Below are 24,677 nucleotides of genomic sequence, written 5' to 3' on the forward strand. Positions count from 1 at the left end.
CTTGCTTCAGTAATGCTTGCTCATAGAGTGCAATATTAATGACATATAAAACATTTTGTAAGAAATAAGACAGTTGTTTAAAAGGGAATGGTTATCCAATATGCAATGAGGACGACTAGGGTTGTGGTCCATTTGTCGGTTATCATAGTTAATATATTAATAAATTAAACATAACCCATAAGAGCTCATTAATAAATTAAACACAATCATAAGAGTTCACTGCTCCATTCCCCCCACACACACTGACTGTAAATACACTGGAAGAGGGGTAACTTTTGGAATGATAAAACTTTGCAACATACACAGCCAGCACAACTGATACTTTAACAGACAGATCACATGGAGTGTGAAAAATCAAGCTGCATACTCATTTAATGCTAAAACTTCTTCCATACACCAATGCCATCGCTAGTCATCTTCTTCAGACTGCAGCTGACTCAGAATCCTATAATAGTATGGCCAAGACTAGGAAGGGGCGGGGCCCTCTCAAAGCACTCAGGTTTTAGACCACCAATAAACTACTGCCTTACAAATATGCACCCACCCCATGCATCTCATATGGTAGGAAAGGGATACAGGAGGCAGAAATCCAGTTATGTATTCCACAGTCCCTTTGATAAGTAAACAGTGGCACTCAGTGCATACAATGGGCAACAGCACAATAAAAATACTCCAAGATACAGTGTCAACAGAAAAACTTACATTGTAATGAGATCATCATCACTAGCACTAAGGGAGTCAAAAATGGTTACAAACTCTCCTGTGCAGTTGTCTTCAATGTGGAAGATGGGAAAGTTGAGGTAGATCACATAGCCCTTCTGAGCACGCAGAATATACTGGCACTGCTCGTTACGTGCATAAGCTCCTTTGGAAAAGCCAGGGGATGTGAAATTCACCTTTTTACCACTAGGGTCTGCAGTGAGGTCAAACATACAGTTTTCTGTGAAATATACAAGAAAAGCATGGTTAAATAATGACGACTTCTGCAACCATTTGACTAAAGCAATACCATCGATCACCCTTGCACAGACAAAAGACTGGTATCAGTGTACATTCTCTATGCACCTCCATTTTATTTATTAGTATGCAGATTATTTTAAAAAGGCTTCTCAGTGAAACACACATCAGTGGACAGCTGGCACAGCTGTTGAGAAGCAACGTCAGGCCAGGTAAGATGGTAATGCAGCAAATCATTTTAGTCACAGTACATAAAAGATCTAAACAAAGTAACACATGAATGTGCAGATAACTATGTAGAGTCAACCAGTATGGCAAAAGTACACCCCCAGGTGGAAAAAAATAACAACCGAGAACATATACACATTAAGATAGCATCCAGCGTTAAGAAGGCAGTAATTCTGACATCTGAGTTTCTTTACAGTCAGCATTAATGTAAATGCAGGCACAGAATTTCTACTTCTGTATTGAACAGGTGCATTATTTTATGACTGCATGCACTCCAAGAATATGCTGTAGGGCATGTCAAAGGACATTTATCAGCTTTCAAATTGTAGATAAAGGTTTTTGGCACTGTAAATAAACTATAGGGGCTCAGTAAACATACACTGAAGCTAAAGAAGACAGTTACCTGGTACTAAGCCCCCACCTGATGACTCTATAATACTCAGAGTTTGGGGGGGAACAATTTTGGACTATGAGAGCGTGGGATAGGAGTTTTAATATCAGCACAAAATGCTTTACTTTATTTAGGAGAAAACTATTTTTTTACTATAACTTATGCATGCAGTTGCCATGGTACACAGAAGGAAAAAAATGACTAGGGTATCCCAAAGACACGCTCACTCTTCTACATTACCATATCAAGACTGCTTACAGCAACAGAATAATGAAGTGGGGTACAAAACTTAAATATACGGATTCCAAACATCTATTTGCAGATTGAATAGTTGCAGAATTTGGATACAAAATAAAACAGGAAATAACACAGTGGAATTTGGAATGGTGAACATGAAGGACAACCCAGTTTTAGTAAAACAAAGAGGAAAAAGAGGCCAAACAAGAAGAAATGTTATCCATATTCTCTCTGTATATAGAGAATGAATCCAATCTCCTACTAAAATTATTAGCGTTTCTTCAGGGCTCAGGCTCCCACCTCAGTGGTCTTCTTAATTTTGCATGAGCTTCCAATTTTTATTTCTTCATGTTCTTCTGAACTATAAATGACATTCCTGGCAAGGAATAATGTGCCCTGTTCAGTGGAAGAAATTACATCTGCTTCATTTTGTGCAGTCAGTGACCATATGACTAAACATCTTATCATTCACCACAACCTGCTCACGCTGTGTTGTGAGACTACGTTTAAACCTTGTGATCAGTTTTGATATCTTCTTCCTAATTGGTCTTCTTGAGATCAACTACTCTCAGTCTATATTTTTATTCTGAACCCTCACACAACAAAGTGCACAGATGCATATTTTTTACATGAAATCCCAACTTCCATTTATCTGTTCACTGTGCTAATTTAACTAGGCATTACTGAAGGGCAGTTTCCCCAGCACTGAATATTGTATCAGGTTTGATGCAATTAGCAACAGACTAATTCTTCACTCTTTCTGCTATACTGGATATAACTATGGCTTTATTTATCTTTTCTTTTTATTTTTTTTAATTTTGTTAACAAAATAAACCAACTAGATAGTGTCTTTTGTATGAGTGACGACTTGCTCAGCAATGCCCATTATGGAAAATTAACGACTAAAGCCCAGAAATCCATGCTAAGCATCTTAGCATCTGGCACTAAACTTGTTAAAAATGACTGATAATGATACAGGATCCTGTCGCTCCACACTGGTTACTGACTCCCATTAAAAACACACAGACATATTGTTTCGTACTTGTCAATTACTTCTCTAGTAAAGCTTGACAACTCACAGGCTTCTCATCTACCTCAAAAGCTTCATGGCTGGCAAGAAGCCTTGAAGTTCAGGAAGAAAACAGCTCCTGGCGCTTCAGTTTTGCTGTCTCATATAAGAAGTCATAAGGACTATATAAGAATGGACTTGCCTGACTGGCCTTTGTTATGATGCAAAGCTTGTGTCTAAATGCCAGCGCATTATCATCCAAGAATTTAATTTATTTTGTAGAATACACACCAACACCTTCTTGTTATTTAGGTGAGGCTACCTGCTTTGTTTCTTTCTGAGCACCCCACTTCTGAGCATTGGAAACACTGTAGTGAAAGTGCTATCCTCTGGTGCCACCCAAGAATTCAAAAAAGTGCCCACACAATCACTACTGACAGATGATCTCGTAGCAACATATTATTCCCCGGTGCTTTGTCACTCCGATTGCTTTCACACAGAGTGCCTGCTTGTAGTAAGATGCCTCTAGCTTTTATATCCCATAGTCTAATACCTGCCAAAAAGGAATGTTCACAATCATACAAGGAAGGAGTAGACAAAGGTTTTAAAGAAAGTCTGACAGCTGCACAACTGCTGTTTCAAGAACTGTGAATATCATGCAGTAATTTTGCTGAAAACTACTTTCACTACTAATGGACTTTGCACTTTTCCCCACTATCACACAACTGCTATGAATTAGTAATTTTATATATGTGTGTGTGTGTGTGTGTGTGTGTGTGTGTGTGTGTGTGTGTGTACGTGTGTGGTAGCTTTATATAAATGTGTGAGGATGTAGTGACTTACCCCCTGCAAAAATTACTCTTGAGGTTAGCTGAAAGTGTTTTTCAGTTTAGTTTTGCAATATTGCCAATCTCTGAAAGTTTATTTGGTGAGTTAACATGAATCCTTGATGGAATCCAAAGATTTCATAAATACTTTCTGTAGAAAACAGGTGTGTTGTACCTTTAAGAAGTTTTTCTAACTCTGTGTGTGCATATAAATTACAAGCACTTGTTATCTTCAATGCCATTTTGAAGGTGCAGCCAGAGTGTTAACATCTACGTGCATGATAGCTAGTTTGTTTATACGTTAAAACAAAACAAAATTCACAGCAGCTTCCAAATAAAACTAAGCAGGGCAAGCTTAGAAAATTGTGAAAAAAACTCACAGATGGCTCAGCACACTTCAGTTCATTTTATTCCACAGAGCACATTAACGCTCCACCATACGTTTTTGTTTTAAAAATCACTTCCTCAGATGTGGGCTGTTCAAACTACTAGTGCTTTTATACCATTCACTTAATTACATTGATTAGGTTAATGAATTAATTGAAAGGTTCATTTAGTTTAAAACCAAAAACTTTTCTTGTTGCATCTCTCTGTGTTGCCACAATTAAAACACATTTAATGTTACAATGTTTGACGAATAAATATGTAGAAATAAAAATATGTTTTAAATAAAAATCTTTAAAACACTTGACTACAAAGAATAAATTATAAAGTTAAAATACTATTAGAAACACATTTAGTAGGACTCCATAGTTAAAGTAACCAAATTCTGCTTTAAATGAACTTGATCCTCCATCTAGTGGATGAATCATGAAATTACAGGTATTATAAAAATTGTATTGTAAACCAAAGGCAAATTGTATAGCCTCACTCAGTTAAAAGAATGTTAAAAACAGGAAAATACAAGGGAAAAATAAGTTCAATACCTTTGATAAATGAGTGTAACACTTGTGTTCATAACATATTACAAGCCCAACGTTTTAATAAAAATACAAATATAAATATTGCCCAGAAATACAATAGTGTACCACCCAATGTGCAACCTTACTTTCCTTACAGAGATGAGTTGTTGATGGAAGATGGCATTATTTTCATAGGTGCTAAAATTGTTGTTCCTGCTTCCTTACAAAAAGAGTACATCCAGATTTTGCATCGTGGTCACCCAGGTTCCAAATCTACTAAGAGAAGGGTGAGAGGACTTGTGTTTTGGACTTCTCTAGTGAAAGACATTGATAGAGTACTTTCTTCCTGTTCAGTATGTAACAGTACTAAACCGCATTTGCAAAAAGAGCCACTTCAGCTAAGTCAAATCCCTGAACTACCTTGGTCAATAGTAGTTACTGACATATTTGAGTGGAACAATCAACATTACTTAGTACTGGTAGACTCTTATTCAAATTGGTTTGAGATCGATCTACTACCTAATCTAACTTCAACTACGGTCATTACTACGTTGAAACACCATTTCTCAGTCCACAGAAATTACTTTCTGACAATGGTACCCAATTTAAGAGTCAATTGTTTCAGAAATTTGCAAAAAAAATGGGACTTCATACAGGTTACTAGTAGTCCAGAGTATCCGCAATTGAATGGATTTGCTGAACATGCAGTACAGTGTGCAAAGCAATTACTTGAAGTCAAAGTGTGATAATACCATGACGATATACTTGGCTCACTTGCTCAGAGACTTCTATCCAGGCAACCAGAACAACATTGCCTATCAGTTTATTGAGGCCTAAAGCTAAAAACATCAAAGCTATTAGAGCCCAGTTATTTAAGAAGCATTCTTTTCAAAAGTCCAGCTATGACAAAATGAGCAGATTTCTTTGTCCATTGAAAGATGGAGAGACAGTGAGGATGCAGACAGCAAAAGGTTTCAACCGGCTTGGTCAAGTAACGAGTATTTGTGCAGAGCCGAGATCCTGTGTGTGGAGTACAGGAGAAATCACAGACATCATCTTCCTGTAGCAGAGCCGACATTACAGTATTGTTCCTATGACAAAGACTCTAACTCTCAGAGCAATCCAGATGATATTCCTGTTCCAGAACGTGTCTTGACTCCTGATACTGTTCTGGCAGATGATCCCAAGGTTCCCAAGACTGAAAAATCAGCAGAGACTATTCCAGTTGCTAAACCTGATACTGTTCTGGCAGATGATCCCAAGGTTCCTAAGATTGTTAATAAGTAAAAACAAAATGAAAACTCTAGCAAAGCTATAACGTCCACTGCGTGACCTCCCAAACCTCTTGTATCAGAGGGACAAGGGATATATGCAAATGATCCTTATGAACATCAGATGTTTCAGCTAATTGGCAATTCTAAATGACCATGACTTGTTTCGTCATTTTAATACACAATTTCAGGCCAATAAAGCCAACCCCCACTAGCTGTGAATATGCAGATTTCAGCCTTGTTATGACCTTATCAGCACAGCACAAGCAGAGTGTTTGACTAAGAATTAGAAAGACAAGGCTGTTCTACCCAGCTGATGTCCATTATCATTAGGGTCACTGCAAAAATATTCCAAACAACAAACTAAAAACAATCAGTAAAAATAAAATAACTCCAGCAAAGCTAGAACTTCCACTGAGTGAACACCTGATGTTCATAAGGATCATTTGCATATATCCCATGTGCCTCTGATGCAAGAGGTTTGGGAAGTCACTCAGTGGAAGCTCTAGCTTTGCTTGAGTTTTCATTTTGTTTTTACTGCTTGTTTTTTCAGTGACCTTCTCACTCATTGTTTTTAGTAAGAAGGTTCCTAAGATTGAAAAGTCAGCAGAGACGAGTCCAGTTGCTAAACCAGATCCCAAATTTTATGTCACACGATATGGTTGCATCTCAAAGCCCAGTGTGAAATACACAGCAACATGTTGGACATAGTTATATATATGTACCTAGCTTTGTATAACTGCATGATGAAAATTATTCCTGTGTAAATTGCATATTTATTAATACCAGTGACAATGACCAACTCATTTCTCAAAGATGGAGGATGTAGAATAACAGGTGTGCTGTACCTTTAAGAAGCTTTTCTACGTCTGTGTGTGCATATAAATTACAAGCACGCTATCTTCAGTGCGATTTTGAAGGTGTAGCCAGAGTGTTAACTTCTATGTGCATGATAGCTGGTTTGTTTTTAAGTTAAAGTTACTTAACTTTGTTTGCGATGTGTTTGTATACAATAAAGCTGCTTGAACAAGAACCCACAATGTTCACCTGTTTCTTCCTGACCTGGCGAGCAACACTTTCATGGTAACATGTTTTCCAAATACAAATATTGCAAACCGCCGATTACCATGCTTAGTGAAAGAAGCATAATCCACAAAAGGATACAACAAACAGTAACCTAGCAGACATGCTCCTGAGGCAGGGTTGCTGGATGTCCCTATTTCACTGGGACTGTCCCGAGATCAGCAGACCGATCCCGAGTCCTGCAATGCTGGTTAAAATCCTGGTGAAACAGCCTCCACTTTGTTTTTTTTTTATTGGCCTGTATGCTGGTATACAAGCCAATCAAAAAAATCACAAAGCGGAGCTACTTCTGTTTAATGGGGAACTGCCTGATGTTCCGCATTGAACAGAAGAGGCTCCGCTGTGTGATTTTTTGATTGGCTCATATACCGGCATATGGGCCAATCAAAAAATTGCAAAAAGGAGGTACTTCTGTTGAATGCAGAACTACCTGATGTTCCACGTTAAAGACCTTTTTTTTGTCTTCAAATAGCATGAAGGACCTTCCTTTTTTTTTTCCCCTTTACAAATCTGGCAACCCTGTCCTGACGGCACACGAGTATAAAAATTCCTACAAATCAGGCAGTGAAGCTCTGAAATTGTTTCACAATACATTCCAGTGGGCTGTGACTGTATCTGACGCATGCACATACACACATACATACATGCAGACACACCTGCCTTCGTTCACTTCCTGGATTGTTAGTTGATCTGGGATATCTAGGCTAAATTTATAGTTATATTTCTCCATGCCATGTTCATACCTCTCAACTGTCCAGCTTTTCGCAGAATGTCCAGATTTTTGCCTCGTAGTTTTCGTCTGTTTCTCATAAAACTTGTGATTTTCTGGCACATCACTGTGGTGATCTGGTGATTGAAATCACTAAATAATGACATGCATTTGAGTTTCTGACTTCACATACTTCAGAAAATGCATGTTGTTCTGGCAACTTTCTAAGTTTATAAAAGCAATATTTTAAATCTGTCCCTATTTTTGAGCCTGTACCCTCCCACTATGTAAGGCTTTGTCCATATTTTTAGCACTAAGGTTGAGAGGTATGCATGTAGTCAGCTAAATTCTCACAGGACTATCAGGATCTCATCCAAAATGAACAGATGCATATTCCATCAAGTTACCTATGACCCAATTAACCTTAAATACGCTAAGAAGCTTTTAGTATATTATGGCATTCCAGAAAGGCTAGTGTTTGATAATGAATCTTTTTTTCACCAATGTGGAATCTGCAAACTTTGGGAAGGGAAATGGAATTCATGTATCTTCTGCTCCATTGCTTGCTTTATCTAATAACCTGGCAAAAGGGCTCTACAAACTGAGAAGGGTGGGATGAAAGTTTTTTTTTTCTAATGGAATTACTCCAAAGTTAATGAAAAATTGGTCTCTGCAGAAATGCCTGCATAGCATCCAAATCTGACTTGCTTGTACTGATTTCAAAGCAAATACAAAGGACTCTAAACCAGACTTATAAGAGAGGTACAATGGTAGTCATTTTTAACTTGATAAACTCTAGAGACAAATGACAGTTATACAGGACCTGTGCTTGTGTGTTGAGTAAAGGTCACAATTAAATGTTCACCTGTGGAAAGGCATGTGAGCTCAAATAAGATCGAGATTCACTTGAGACTGGTTAGCATGAGCCTGAAAAGGAGATAAAATATTCAGAGCAGCAGTGACACACACGGCCCTACAATGTTATTACCCGAGACATCTATTACCCTCTGAAAGTTATATAAAATGAATTTGCACCTCCCATAAAAGACGAGTTCTTTGCAATCATCAGAATTATCTACAGCCATTACATACAGCAATTTTTGTGGTGAAAGGTGAACCTCTACTTACCAGAAAGACTATGTGAGATAATAATGAGACACTTTTTACAAAAACAGCAAGAATGTGCTGTGTTTTCACCAAAGCCCTGATACTTTTCCCACACCTTCCAAGACAAACAGTGTTACTGAAAACTGAGAATTTAATCCATTAGAAAATATACAGTTTTATACTTTTGTCATCTATACCCTTGAACAAAACCATTGCTAAACTGAAAATTCCAGTTTGATAGAGAGATCTCAGGAAAATAAAATGGAGTTTAATCTCCTGAGTGTTCATATACTATGTCACTAGATGATGCTGTGAATAAAGAATACAGATGTACATGATACAGTGCTCATCTTGTAAAGCTTGCTCAAATCAGACACATTCAGTTGCACTTTGTACTTATTTACTGAAACTGCATCTGTGTAATAAGGTATCAGACCTCCGTTTCTGCAGATATGCCCCTATTTTCAGGCTTGATTCATCCTTTCACATAATTTTCTGAATCTCTCTCATGATTTGTGATTTTTGAAGTGGTCTACTACATAAAAATACTCTACATGACTAACACACTAGCGGGCACCAATAATTTAAAGAAAGATGAGACATCTTACCTCTGCTTTTTTTTTTTTTTTTTTTTTTTTAGAAGCAAACATTGTGCTGTAAAATTTTGCAATATATAGTTCACTATCTATAAATTTTACACTGTCTTTTTGATAATATGATTATATTTTTCCATTACTTTTTAAACTCATGCTTCTAAGCTACATCCCACACTCCTGCTGGAAGCACAAGAGTTATGTATCTGGTAGTCACATTTTATGCTAAGTAGATGTCCTGATTTCTGGCTCAATGTACCTACTTTCAAGGGCCTTTGTTCCTATTTTCAATAGCTGCAGGCTGACAGCTGTGTGAGGTATTAAACCCTGCAGATGCTGATTGTCACTGTGTTTTAGATTTCTTACAAATGTTAAAGGTCTTTTACTGTATTGCCAAGATATAATAAGATGAATATATTAAAATGTTCAGTCTTGAGAAGAAGTACTTTGGTAAGAAGCCACATAAGGTTTTCACTGCATTGTTACATTACCCAGTGGTGTACTCAGAGGCATCAGTTACGCTCCTTAGCCTCTTGGTTTGGTGGCAGCCTTTCTAAGGTTTCTTCAGCATAATGAAAAGTTTGAAACACTGATGTGGTAAGGGTACAACCATGATACATTTTTTTTAAACTTTGGTTAAGGATAGTACTTAAATTCAGTAGATGAGCTCCTCTTCTCTGGAAGTAGTTTAAGGACCATGTTGCAGTCACGAATCACCTTTCAATGGCAATATTACAGAGTATGTGCACAACCTGTCAGACAAAAATACAGCACTTTGGGGCAGGATGGAACTAGTTGGATTAAGACAAGTTTTCTACTAAATTTGCATGGACGACAGAAGCATGCACAAGCCCTTAGTTCTTATACTATGGAAACTGGGGCCATCCTTAGGTTAACTGAACCAAGTGGATGCAATGGGGCCTTGCACTTTGACGAGAAGCAAAGTTTTATGGTAACCACCAAAACATTCCATGTGTGGCATAAACTGTAGCATGTTTTTGTTAGACATGTAACAAGCAGGTTGCTACACTTTAAAAGTATTTAGACGAGGGGTGCCAGATTAGGAAATGGACCTGTTTTTTTTCTTTTGTGATCTTCAACAGACCTGGACAAATTGTCTAAGGCCAGCCCTGATGGAAAAAGTATATGATGAATACTTTACTATGATATCACCAGGGCTCTCTGTCTCTTGGATACAAAGTTTAGAGTTGAGACAAAGTTGGACAAACTTTACCTTCAAACTAATTAACATATTTTCTTATTAATGTGAGAATCCAAAGTACAGTTGTGTACACTTACTATAAATGTAGATGTTCAAGTGTATTCACTGTTGCAGTCATCACACTTGGGTTATCTGCCTGCAGGTTGCCCTCAGTCGGCGTGAATACCAGAGTCTTAGGATTTCTGCTTCGGATGCTGTCCCTTCTCTTCCATGACGTCAGGTCGTCAGGGGTATAAAACAGGCAGCTGATGCCATTACTTCAGTTTTTCTTGCCCCAGATGTCAGGAGCCCCCCCCCCCCAAATAGGAAGCTAGTATATGGTGTGGAACACCACCAGTAAAAATACCCCTGCCATAAAAAATGGCCACAGAGGATAGATAGAAATGATAGAGAAAAACAGGGGGCTGGAAGGAGGGAAACCAGAACTGCAACAGTGAATACACACATCTGCATCTACATTTATGGTAAGTGCACACAACTGTACTATGTTCTTCATGTTTCACTGTTGCAGTCATCACACTTGGGTTGATTCCCAAAGCTGAGGGGGGGGTGGAGGCATTCAAAAGGAGTTAGGGCTGGCTAACAGGCCTTGTAAGACCTCTGTAACAAATCCAGCTCTGGATTTGGAAAAATATAGGTAAGTGGTAATGCTTGATGAAATAGGTAAGTGGTAATGTTTAGTGAAGGTGTGTACAGAACTCCAGGTTGCAGCTTCCAGAATGCTCCTGGTAGGGACTACCCTGAGAAATTCTGTAGAGGTGGAAGTAGCCCTAGTGGAATGTGTTCTGATCTCCTGTGGGGTAGGTTTTCCATGGTGCTTGTAGCAGAAATGGATGCAGTGTGCTATCCATTTGGAAATGGGTTGCTTTGAAATGGCCTTGCCCTGCCCCTGTAGCAAAGCTGACTAGCAGTTAGTGAGATTTTCTGAAAGGTTTAGTCCTGTCAAGGTAGAACCTGAGCTGTCTGTGCACCTCCAAGGAGTGCAGGATCCTCTCACCTTTATTTTGAGGATTAGGGAAGAAGGTTGGCAAATGGATGGCTTGGTTTAGAGCCACACTGGAGACCAACTTAGGCATAAAGGACAGGTTCGTCCTGAGGGAAACCCTGTCAGCATGGAAAATAATGAAGGGTTTCACAGCCATTAGTGCCTGTAACTCAGACACTCTTCTAGCTGAGGTTATGGCTAAAAGCAAGGCTGTTTTCCAAGAAAGGAATTTTTAACTCTGCTGAAGCTGCAGGTTTCAAAAGGGGGGAGGGTGAGCTTTTCCAGTACAAAGTTAAGGTCCCAGGCAGGGATGGTTGCTCTCCTAGGGGGCCTTAAGTTCTTAGCCCCAGTCAGAAACTGTATGGTGAGAGAATAGACGTGGCTTAGTACTATAATGAACTGAGATGGCAGAGGCATGAATCTTAATGGAGGAGAAGGATAGGCCTCTGTGGAGTAGCTCTGCTAGGAAATCAAGGATTTGAGGTAAGGAGGGCACAGTTGTGTCCTTTCCTTGAGACAGACTCCAAGGGCAATATCTTTTCCACTTTTTAGCATAGGGTTTTCTAGTACTAGGCCTTCTGGCCTCAAGAATGACATCCAGAACCTGCTTGCTGAGGGTTGCTGGTGGAATATTCAGGAGATAAGCCAAGTTGCAAGGTTTAAGGTTTGCAGCTGTGGATGAAAAAATCTGTCCCTCCTGCCGAGACAGCAGGGAAGGAGTCTGATGAAGGTGCCAGGGTGGCACTGTTGTCAGACTGCATAAGAGTGGGTACCAGTGCTGGCATGGCCAATCTGGGGCAATAAGAATTGCCCTTGGGCTGTCCTGTTTGATCTTGTGTAGTACCTTGGAGAGGAGAGGCAGAGGGGGAAAGGCATAAATTGAGAGGTTTTCCCATTTGAAGGATAAGGCATCCACCTTCCAGGTCCTGCTGTGAGGGTTCCTGGTGAAAATGTACTCAACTGGTGGTTCTCAGGGGAGGCAAAGAGGTCCACCTCTGGTGTCCCCCACCTCTGGATTAGAAGGATGAAGGTGTTGGGCTCCAATTTCCACTCGTGTGGGTCCAGAAGATTTTTGCTTAAGTCGTCTGCCAGTGAATTCTGTTTGCCTGGCGGGAACTGAGCTTGCAGATGACCTTGGTTGCTCAAGGCTGTGTTCCACATGGCCATGACTAACCTGCAGAACCATAACTGTGGTGTTATCTGTTTTTATCAGCAGCTGTCCTGGATGGATTAGGTATTTGAAGGCTGTCAGAGCATACTGTACAGCTACCATCTCTTTTTGATTGATGTGCAGGAGAATTCGCCTGGGGTCCACTTTACCTGAATGCATTTGCCTGCCATGTGAGCCCCCCATCTGAGGTGTCTGTAGTCAGGGTTTGGGTGGCGTGGGGTTGAGTGAAAGACAGTCCCCTTGTTGTGGCTGCATGCTTCTACCCACCAAAGGAACTCTGTCCTTAGACAAGGAATGATTGGAATGACTGTTTGCAGGTCGTGAGAATGTTGGCACCAAAGACTTTTTAAGTACCATTGAAGTTTTCCTCATATGCAGTCTTGCATATGGAATTAGCAGAATGCATGAGGCCATGAACCCTAGGGCTTGCAGTATTTTCATTGCAGATAGCTGGGTTTTGGTGGCCATGTGTTTGAAGTAGTTGTTCAAATAGATCTGTTTTTCTGGAGTGAGAAAGTCCATTTGGGAAGTTGTGGTCAAGCTTGCTCCCAGGAATACAATTTTTTGACTGGGCACCAGTTGTGATTTCTTCTCGTTGATGGTGTACCCCAATGAAGATAGGAGTCTTTTTAAAAATGCCAGGTGTTGAAGTAGTAATTCCTGACGGTCAGCCTGAATTAGGCAATCATCCAAGTATGGGATAATTTGGATATTTCTCTGCCTGCAGTATGCAATGGCCGGAGCCAGGCACTTTGTGAATATTCTGGGTGCAGTAGATAAGCCAAAGGGAAGTGCAGAGAACTTATAGTGCATTGAGCCTGCCCTGAAGTGGAGATATCTCCTGCAAGACTCCCTTATGGGGATGTGCAGATAGGCTTTTTTAAGTCTAGGGTGACTAGCCAAGCATCTTTGGCTAGCATAGGGAGAAGCTGTTGCAGGGTTAGCATTTTGAATTTTGGGACCACCAGAAAAGTGTTGAGAATTGATAGATCCAGGATTGGGCACCAAGAGCCCTCTCTTTTCTGGGAATCAGGAACAGTCTGGAGTAGAAACCCTGTCCCCTTTGTTCTACTGGTTAGATAGCCCTGATATTGAGCAGGGAATGTACTTGTTTTTGAGCCTCTGCCCACTTGTTTAGAGGAAGGTCTGGAAACCCGCTTGCGGTTGGCAGAGAATAGAAGTAGAATCTGTACCCCTGGGATACAATGTTTAGAACCCATCGGTCCTGAGTAATGGGCATCCAGTTTTTGGCATGAAGGACAAGTTTTCCTCCTAGGGGAGCAAGTAGATGGGCAGGGCTGGGCAGGATAATTGACAAGTCATTGTGAACTTTTACCATAAAGGGGTGGCTTGCCATTCCCTGTTTTTGAATTGGGAGCACTCCATTGTTTAGATCTTTGCATATCCTGAGACTGTAGTCTTGGTGGTCTGGTTCGTCTGAGTTTGGACTGTGAAGGCCTGGATGGGGCTGGAAAGGACCAGTTTTTTGTAGGCCAATGCCTACTAAAATCTAGGTGGCTGCACTTGTAAGACTTCTTTAACAGTTTTCATAGATTTAGCTTTTTCTTCCATCTTTTTAAGAACCTCCTCTGCTTTGTTGCCAAACAAACGGTCCTGATTTAAAGGAGCATCTAGTAATTTTGATTTGACATGGTCTGGCAGGGTTTGTTCCTTCAGCCAAGCATGCCTTCTCAGTACAGATCCAGTGACTGCAGCCCTGCAAGATGCTTCTAGGGCATCAAAGCCGCACTGCAAAGTATGCTTACTAACTTGGTTTGCAGAATGCATTAACACTTGTAAATCTTTATTTTCTGCACAATCTGGAAGTAACACCATTTTTTGTTTAAAATGTTCCATAATATGTTGCTGGTACTTCAACATATGAAACTGGCAATTTAATGCCCTGATGGCAAGAGCTGCTGAGGTATATACCTTCTTACCCTGTGTAAAGCTCCGGAATCCCTGTCTGAAGGAGTAGGTTTTTTGGCTGTAGTAGCCTTAATACCTTTAGGCCCCTGGGAAATGGTCTCTGGATCCGCTGAAGGATTCTTAAAGAGAAATTTGTGAGAATCAGGTACTCTGTAGTACCGGTCAGGTTTTCTAGGGGTTGGTGCGAAAGTCTCTGGAGTAAGACTGGATTCCATAAAGACATCTACAACATCCAGGACAGGGGGTACAGCTATTGGCTTGTGCTGAGGCAACTCTAAAAATTCTCTGAGTCTCTTTTTGGACTGGGGATAATCTTGGCATTCCCAACGGAAATGGTCTCAAAGTATGCAAGGTTTCACCAAAATAAAAATCCTCTGGAGGGGAGGCAGAGGGAATGGATTCCTCTGCATCTGAATCCTCAAAGGTAAATAAGGGTATGTGTCCTGGTAATCAAAAGGGCCACAGTCATCGGATTCCTGGTCTGTAGCATCAGAAAGAAACTCAATTCTTGGTCTCTTAGCAGGGGAAGGCTGGCTTCCCCTAATTAGGGTGATAAGGTCTTCAGCCATTCTATGCATTTGTTTTTGAGTCATGGGAGCTTGAGCATGCGCTTTGGTCATCGGTTTTCTAGGTGTAGTGCATACACTGGGCCTGAGAAACTTGGTAGTTTTAGCTAAAAAAAAGAAGTTATCAATTTAATGTGAATCTCTGTAGGTCAGAATACATCCTCAGAAGCCAGTGCCTGCACAGCAGCTCCGGACCCATCCAAGGTAGAGACATCCGCAGGTTCCATAGTCGAAGAAGCATCTCACTGTATATCTGACTCCGAATGGGTCTCAGCACAGGCCTTTGAATCTGTAGAAGCTGGCATCAGGGGCTGCAAAGGCACCTCACTGAGTACCGGCAGACTGGTGACTAGCTTAACGGAAGCGTTGTCAGCAGTTTTTGACCTACGCGGTTTGTCTCTGTTTTTATCTTTGCGTTTTTTGGAAGATCGGTATCCAGATGGTTTACTGAAGCCATTTTGGAATACGGAGAATGAGAGCGAAATAATTTAGTGACAAAAATGGCCCGACGAATGGTTCAGGCATTAAACAAGGCACAAAACCGACAGCAAGGGACGTCGTGGTCTGGGCCTAAACAGGTGACTGAGTAAGAATTTAAATCTCTGTGAGGTATTTTTCCACAGGCTTTTTCTGTAATTGGTTAAAGCAAGAAAAAAGAATCCCCAACAGGGTACTTAGCTTTAGAAGACTTCAGGTTTGAAACTCGAAAAATGAAAATTTCAGGTAGCGGCAAACCGGCACTTGCAAACTGCTTCTGCTTCAGGCTCCTTCTCAGCAAGACTGGTGTAATGGCATTGGCTGCCTGTTTTATACCCCTGACGATCTGACGTCATGGAAGAAGCGACAGCATCCAACACAGAAATCCCAGGACTCTGGTATTTGGGCTGACTGAGGGCTACCTGCAGGCAGATTAACCCAAGTGTGATGACTGCAACAGTGAAACATGAAGAACATCAGCATTTTACTTGCATAACACTTTTGGAGGGTTGTCAAGTGCCGATTGGGTTCACCTTCTATCAAACTGAACTTTGTTGCTTGCATAACGGAAGCTGATTTCACATAAGCACAGTGTAGTCTTGGATAGTTACTTAGATGATCGTACCTTCCTTCTTTAGCCCATTATGCTCTTAGGTTGAACTATAGTGTACCTTTAAGTCGTCCTGCACAAGATACTTTTATGTTCTGCCCACTGTTAAAGCATGTGTGCATAAGCTGGTTATGCTAGAAACTGCTCCAGGTATTTAGCAGATTTGCACAGTTAATCAATGTACTAACAATGCATACACTGTTGCCTATTTGGTATCACAGTGTAACTGGAAATGAGGGTGGAGATGTATCATTATAGTTCAAGAGAGAATACTAAATTAAATGGAATGAACCTGAAAGTATCTAAAATGGCATGGATAGCAGGGAGGAAAACCCTGGGACACAAACTCAGTTTTGCCTCTTTGAAAGAAGCATGGTTAATTACATCAGAGGAGCTACTGGACATTATTTTCTAAAACTTTAACAGCTGTTTTTAATGCCATTCCACAAACACAGGTAGATAAATGTGGAAACTTAAAAGTATGCAATAATACTGCAGTCTGGGTAAGAAACTGTGGTAGCAAATGGTTGTCTGGAAAGGAAAATTACTGCAGACACCTTCGAAGTGTGAGCAGCAGATCTTTAATACTTTAAATTACACCACAGACAAGTAAGGGTAGAATTACCTTTTTTGGCTTATGATATATACTTCAACATGTGAAAAGGCAATCCCCAGGATTCAGTAAACTTCTGTGCAGGAATAGCTTATTCCTGTATGGAAGGGACTGTTCCCGTGCAGCATGGCAGCGCACCATGCATATTCATGAAGGTGTGCTGCAAAACGGACATGGTTCTGTGTATGAGTGCAGGGGTGTGTCTAAGAGCAGTGCTCTGACAATACACATCCCCCCTGCACACTAGAATTACTGTTTGGCAATGTAAAACGAGCAAGAATGCTCATAACACCCCCAACACATCAGGGTAAGAAATCTGGTCAAAGTCATAAGGGTCAATCGTCCCTACCAAGGCAATAGTTGATAGAATAACAGATGTATCATAAGCACATAGATGTATCATAAGCACATAGCACACACCTCCCAACAAGTCACAGTAAAAAATGTGGACAAAGCCATAAGGGACAATCATCCTACAAAACAGAAAGTTCAGCAATAGCTTGGATATTCTGAAAGGTACAAATATTTTTATACATGCAATAAAGTTTAAGCATAGCTGCCCGGGTGTGCCCGTTGCTTAGCTATGCTTAGTCCAGCTTAAACAGCACAAGACTTTAAATAGCAAGAGACATCCAACATAAGCAGTACTGCATTAGTGTAGTGGTTACAGCGTATGCTTTGCATGCAGCCATTCCCGGTTCGATCCCACTGTAACCAATTTGCATTTTACATGTGAAAGCAGTACATAAACATTTTTTTTATAATTAGTTACTAAATAACATATATTTGTTAACTAGAGTACTGTAGTAGGTCCAGATATGAGGTGTCAGTTTAACAAAGTTGTGAAACCCCCATATAAACACAAGTTCCCCATACAGTATAGTCGCACATGAATAAATGCAATGAAAGCACATTGGGGGATGTCAGAGACAATAAACAAATTTATAGTACATAACGAATGGTGAATCAATCCCATACAGCAAATAGTCTATAAAATAAAAATAAGCATTGCACAGCTCTGCTTACCAGGTGTAAGCATTGTATAAATATGACTGCTAAGCAATGAGAAGCCCAGGTAGGTGGATTTGCCCACTGTTAAGCAGTGCTGAACCTGCCCCTTTAAGCACTGCCAACTTTAGCTAAGCAGGTTTGCCCGTAGCTTAGCTTAGCTCAGCATATTCAAAACCATTCAGTCATGGCAAAGGGTGGGAAATTGGCCGTATTTAAACCCTGCAGGTGGGAATATAGCTCAGAACTGATTGCAGCTTCCCACTGTAGGCAGTATGGCAGGTGTTGGTGAGGGCATGTGCTTCCAGGTGCAGAGCTGGGGCATACAGGAGTCCAAGGTCATGGTACGACTCCTGGTAACTAACCATGATGAGAGACTGCTGCAGGGCCAGTACCAGGGCTCCCAATATAAAGCGGAAGCCTGGGACCATCTCGCCCATGATCTCACCAGTGCCACTGGTATCACTTGGACTGGTGAGCAGGTCCAGTACCACTATGCCTATTTGAAGCTGAGGAAGAGGGCACTCTTGGATGAGTGGGTCCAAGAAGCAATGCAGAGGGATGATGTCCCAGAAGTGTGTAAGTGTATATATCAATAACTGTTTACCAAAGTCGTGCATGTGATGGATAGGTATGGCTAGATATTTCTCTATTCCCTTTACAGCTACAGCTGAGTGGGCTGTGAATCAGGAAGCCCATGCCAGTAGGTTGCAAAGGCTGTGTTGCGAGTCTGGTGAGTAACAATCCTGCTTGTAGTGGCCATACCAAATAAATATAAAGTAGGAGAAAGTCACCTGGCAGTATAAAAACTGTGTATGGGTTGTACTGAATAAACCAGACAATATGACAGTAATAGTCCCATATAGGTGATATTTAAATAAAAACATAACTGCCTGGCAGTACAGTTCTAAATCCTGGACTGGTTGTGTTTACACTGGTATTGTATGGCATTTAGTGTTGCATTCTCTGAATAGTAATGTTGTGTTAACCACTGTTACCCACACTGTGCTACATAAAGAATATGTTTAGGAATGTCTGTATAAGACTGTCGTAAGTACAAGATCAGATTGTACAACCAAGAGAGACTTAGACAGAAACCACTGAAGGAACATACAGTAGGTTCTAAATAGCTCACTCTGATGAAACCCAAATTGTATTTTTAGCAGACAGACCCCATGGTTCAAATCCTGGGAGTGGTAGTAAGCTGCATGCATAATCATACCTCTCAACTGTACAGATTTTCCCAGAATGTCCAGATATTTGGGTCATATTTTTGGCCTATCCCTCTTTTTTTCTGGCAAATCACTGGGATGATCTCAGGATTGTAGTCACAAAATAATGACATACATGTGAGTTGTCAGACTTCAAACCCTTTAGAAAATGTATATTAAAACAAATCCTGTTACGCTAGCAACTGTCTAAAAGTTTATATGAACAATATTCAAAATCTGTCCCTATTTGTACCCCCATGTTGTCAAGCTTTGTCCAGATGTCGTGCATTAAGAGATTGAGAGGTATGTGCATAATTTTAACAAGGAATCTGGGAATATGTGTAGAAACAGTCAGGTAGTGTTACCAAACATTCCACCCCACAGGTCTTTCAGATAAGAAAACTAACTCCCTATCAATAAAGTTTTAAATCCTGGACTGGTTGTGTTTACTCTGGCATTGTATTGCCTGGCATATAGCATTCACCAAGATCTGATATCAGAATGGTACTGTTGTGTCAACCATTGTTTCTCACACTTTGCTACATAAAAATATGTCTAGGAATGTCTGTATAAGACTGCTGTAATTACAAGGTCAGACTGCACAACCAAGTGAGACTTAGAAAACAGTGGTGTCTAAATAGCTCACTCTGATAAAACAAAAATTGTTGTATTTTTAGCAGACACAGCCATGGCTCAAATCCTGGGAGTGGTAGTAAGATGCATGCATAATCATACCTCTCAACTGTACAGATTTTCCCAGAATGTCCAGATATTTGGTTCATATTTTTGGCCTGTCCCTCTTTTTTCCAGGCAAATCACTGGGATGATCTCAGGATTGTAGTCGCCAAATAATGGCATACATGTGAGTGTCAGACTTCAACCCCTTCAGAAAATGTATCATCTTTCGGCTGTTCCCATTAGGGGTCGCCACAGCAGATCACCTGTTTCCATTTCTTCCTGTCCTCTGCATCTTGCTCTTTCACACCAACCACCTGCATGTCCTCTCTCACCACATCCATAAACCTTATCTTGGGCCTTCCTCTTTTCCTGTTACCTGGTAGCTTCATCCACAGCATCTTTTTCCCAATATACTCAGCATCCCTCCCTCAGCACATGTCCAAACCAACATAATCATGCCTCTCTGGCTTTGTCTCCAAACCTTCCAACCTGGGCTGACCCTCTAATATACTTATTCCTAATCCTGTCCACCCTCGTCACACCCAGTGCAAATCTTTAATTCTGCCACATCCAGCTCAAACTCCTGCCTTTTTGTCAATGCCACTGTCTCCAACCCATATAACATAGCTGGTCTCACTACCCTCTTGTAGACCTTCCCTTTCACTCTTACAGGTACTCGTCTGTCAGAAATCACTCCTTACACTCTTCTCCACCCACTCCATCCTGCCTTTACTATCTTCTTCACCTCTCTTCCACACTCACCGTTACTCTGAACTATTGACCCCAAGTATTTAAACTCATCCACCTTCGCCACTTCTACTTCTTGCATCCTCACCATTCCTCTATCCTCCCTCTCATTCACACACATATATTCTGTCTTAGTCCTGCTGACCTTCATTCCTCTTCTCTCTAGAGCATATCTCCATCTCTCCAGGGTCTCCTCCACCTGTTCCCTACTCTCACTACAGATCACAATGTCATCTTCAAACATCATAGTCCACGGGGACTCCTGTCTGATCTTGTCTGTCAACCTGTCCATCACTATTGCAAATAAGAAAGGGCTCAGAGCTGATCCTTGATGTAACCCCACCTCCACCTTAAACACATCCGTCACTCCCACCGCAGATCTCACCAATGTCACACTACCCTCGTACATATCATGTACCACTCTTACATACTTTTCTGACACTCCTGACTTCCTCATACAATACCACAACTCCTCTCTAGGCACCCTGTCATATGCTTTCTCTAAGTCTACAAAAACACAATGCAACTCCTTCCGACATTCTCTAAACTTCTCCATCAACACTCTCAGAGCAAACATCGCATCTGTAGTGCTCTTTCCTGGCATGAAACCATACTGCTGATCACTAATCATCACATCCCTTCTTAACCTTGCTTCCACTACTCTTCCCCATAACTTCATGCTGTGACTGATCAAATTAATCCATCTGTAGTTACTACAGCTCCGCACATCACCCTTATTCTTAAAAATAGGTACCAAAATACTTTTTCTCCATTCCTCAGGCATCCTCTCATTTTCCAAGATTTCATTAAAACAATCTGATTAAAAACTCCACTGCCATTTCACCTAAATACCTCCATACTTCCACAGATATGGCATCTGGGCCAACAGCCTTTCCATTCTTCATTCTCTTCATAGCTATCCTTACTTCCTCCTTGCTAATCCATTGTACTTCATGATTCACTATCCCTACATCATCCAACCTTTTCTCCCTCTCATTCTCTTCATTCATCAACCCCTCAAAGTACTCTTTCCATCTCCTCAACACACTCTCCTCGCTTGTGAGTATGTTTCCCCTCATTATCCTTTATCACCTTTACCTGCTGCACATCTTTCCTAGCTCAGTCCCCTCTGTCTAGCCAATCGGTACAGGTCCTTTTCTCCCTCCTTAGTATCCAACCTTTCATACAACTCTTCATATGCCTTATCCTTAGCCTTTGCCACCTCTCTCTTTACCATGCACCTCATCTTCCTATACTCCTGTCTACTTTCTTCATCTCTTGGACAATCCCACTTCTTCTTTTCCAACCTCTTTCTCTGTATACTCTCCTGTACTTCCTCATTCCACCACCATGTCTCCTTGTCATCCTTCCTCTGTCCAGATGTGATACCAAGCACCTTTCTAGCAGTCTCCCTTACTAGCTCTGCTGTAGTTACCCAGCTATTTGGTAACTCTTCACTGCCACCCAGTGCCTTCAGAAAATGTATATTAAAACAAATCCTGTTACTCTAGCAACTGTCTAAAAGTTTATAAGAACAATATTCAAAATATGTCCCTATTTGTACCCCCATGTTATCAAGCTTTGCCCAGATGTTGTGCATTAAGAGATTGAGAGGCATAGATTCATAGGTTCAAAGGTTGGTACTAGGCTATCAGCCCTAGGGCCTATACAAGCCTAGCCATAACAATTCCCTGGCTATTTCTTCCCACATTATTTACTTTCCTGGACCCCTGTCTAGCAGGGCGACTGATGTGATCCCTGGGGTGAATTTCCTTTCTCCCATCCAAATGTCAAGGTTCCTCTTAAAGAGGTCCAAAGAGGCACTCTGCTTGACATGTACGGGCAATCTATTCCAGAGTCTGGGGAGTCTCTGGGTCAGGAACCTATCCCTCCAGCATGTTTTGTTTATTGTAATGACAAGGTTTAGATCCCTGGAGCGTGTAGCTCTGAGGGATTGGGATTTCTTTAAGTGTAGCATGTCCAACAGCTCTGGGTTTGACATGGCCTTGTATGTTAAGCAGAGATCGCCTCTGAGTAGACGATATGCGACAGAGTATAGCTGGAGTTTTTTAAGGCGGTCAGCATAGGGCATCTGCTTTAGGCCTGTGATTCTTTTAGTGAGGTATTTCTGAGGCCTTTCCAGTTGTTGCAGATGTCTTGAGAGGTACATACCAAATGGGGCATTGTATTCTATAATGGGTCTAATGAGGAATGAGTACAGTGGGACAATGACCTCCTTTTTTCTGGATGAAAAGCCCTTCGTGATGAGGTGTGCCACATAGAAGGATTTCCTGACTGTTGTCACGATGTGGTTATCGAAGGTGAGACCACTGTCCACCTGTGTCCCTAAGTCTCTTATCACACCTTCTGTGTTTAGTGTACTGCCACCTATATGGTAATTCATGGATACATGTTTTTTCCCAAAGGGGATAACAATACATTTCTTGGCATTGAGCTTGAGCCCATGGCTCTGGCACCAAGCATCTGTTTCTGTAAGGCCCTTTTGTAGAGTATCCACATCATTTGGGGATTCAATAATGGCTCCCAGTTTGCAGTCATCTGCAAACTTTGTTAGCCAGAGTCCCTTAGTGTTGACCTGTACTTCAGAGAAGTAGATGCCAAACAAGAGTGGCCCCAGGACTGAACCCTGAGGTACTCCACTTGTCACTTGTCTGGAGCTGGATTTGGAGTCGGCTACTTTTACAGTGTAGGTTCTATCAGTAAGCCATTTAGCAACCCATTGGGTGACATAGGGATTAATACCCAACTTAGTAAGTTTATCTATGATTCCAGAGTGGGGATGGTGTCAAAGGCCTTGGCAAGGTCTAGATAGGCTGTGTGGACCACCTTACCCTTGTCCATGGCTCTGGAAACTGATTCAAAGAAGTCAATCAGGTTCAGGAGACAAGATCGGCCCTTCACAAACCCAAACTGGGTGGGGTCCAGTGTTTGAAGGTTGCCAATGTCTTTGTTTATAAGTTCCATGATAATACACTCCATGGCCTTGCAGATAAGGCTTGTCAGACTGATGGGATGGTAGTTTCCGGGATCCAAGGTGGATCCCCTCTGTGGATTGGGATAACTGTAGCTCTGCGCCACTCAGTGGGCACGAAACCTGAGGTGAGGCTATGATTAAACATGACACTTAGGTGAGGTGCCAGTTCATATTGTAGTTCATGTAGTACACAGCCCAGGATGTCATCTGGTCCCATGGATGCTGTATTCTTGGCTTTAGAGAGTGCGTTTTGTACCTGTGTGGCCGTTATTACTGGAATTTGGCAATCTTCCGGTATTGAGATGGGCCATTTAGGGGGTGAGAGGGGGTGAAGTTGGCACTGAATCGATGCATGTGCATAATTTTAACTGGGAATCTGGGAATATGTGTAGAAGCAGTCAGGTAGTGTTAAACATCAACTCCACAGGTCTACCAGGCAAGAGAAGTACAACTTAGCTATAAAAGACAGTTGAAGTATACACTGTGCACAAACATATCACTGCCCAAACCAAGCCCATAGGGTATTGTAATAATGCCTGCACAGTAATGATTAGAGCAATGCTCATTAAAGTTGTGAGTACTGAAAGGATATACAAGTTGACATCTCTCTCTCCCCCATCATATCTGCAACAATCTAAACACACAAATCAATGGGTATGTTTACACTAACGCTACTGTTGGGACATATTGTCCTACTGTTCAACAAATATTGAAATGTGTTTCTATTAATGTTCCATGTTGAAATGCTATCATTGGTAGCCTGTTGCTATCACTGTAACTTGCATGCCATTGTATGACCACTGTGGTCCCATATATGCATGTGTTCTGTTTGCTACGCAACTGTTCCAAATCTGTTGTTTTGGGTTAATGTGAATATCTGTGTGTGCTGTTATAACTAATCCTGGATTGTGTTGACTACTACTAACCCACATATGTGCTAAAACTGTAACACCATAGCACGTTTAGGAAGGCCGGTCCTAGAGGATCCACCTCTCCCACCTCATCTGTCCATGGCACCAGGCCCCAGCATGTCTGGGACCCACCCTGGGACCTCCTCATCTGCTGGTCCTGCACCACCTTCGGGTGGAACCGTCTCAGGGGATGGGGCTTGTTCCCCCCAGGAGTAGGTGCGGACAGGATCCTGTCACCCA

The 24,677-nt window shown here is 41.3% G+C and overlaps 1 protein-coding gene across 2 annotated transcripts in view; it reads right to left on the minus strand.

Moving 5' to 3' along the window:
• The window catches only part of LOC122809158 (suppressor of tumorigenicity 14 protein homolog), a 1,180,509-nt gene that overhangs the window by 383,702 nt on the left and 772,130 nt on the right, over window positions 1–24,677 (minus strand). For both annotated transcript variants that reach the window (XM_044080444.1, XM_044080445.1), the window contains exon 7: window positions 703–940. In XM_044080444.1, the coding sequence (XP_043936379.1) occupies window positions 703–940 (238 nt within the window). The remainder of the gene's footprint in view (window positions 1–702; window positions 941–24,677) is intronic.

Source organism: Protopterus annectens, chromosome 8.part0 (genome assembly GCF_019279795.1).
Source record: "Protopterus annectens isolate FY-2018-M chromosome 8.part0, PAN1.0, whole genome shotgun sequence".
NCBI classification, from domain to species: domain Eukaryota; kingdom Metazoa; phylum Chordata; order Ceratodontiformes; family Protopteridae; genus Protopterus; species Protopterus annectens.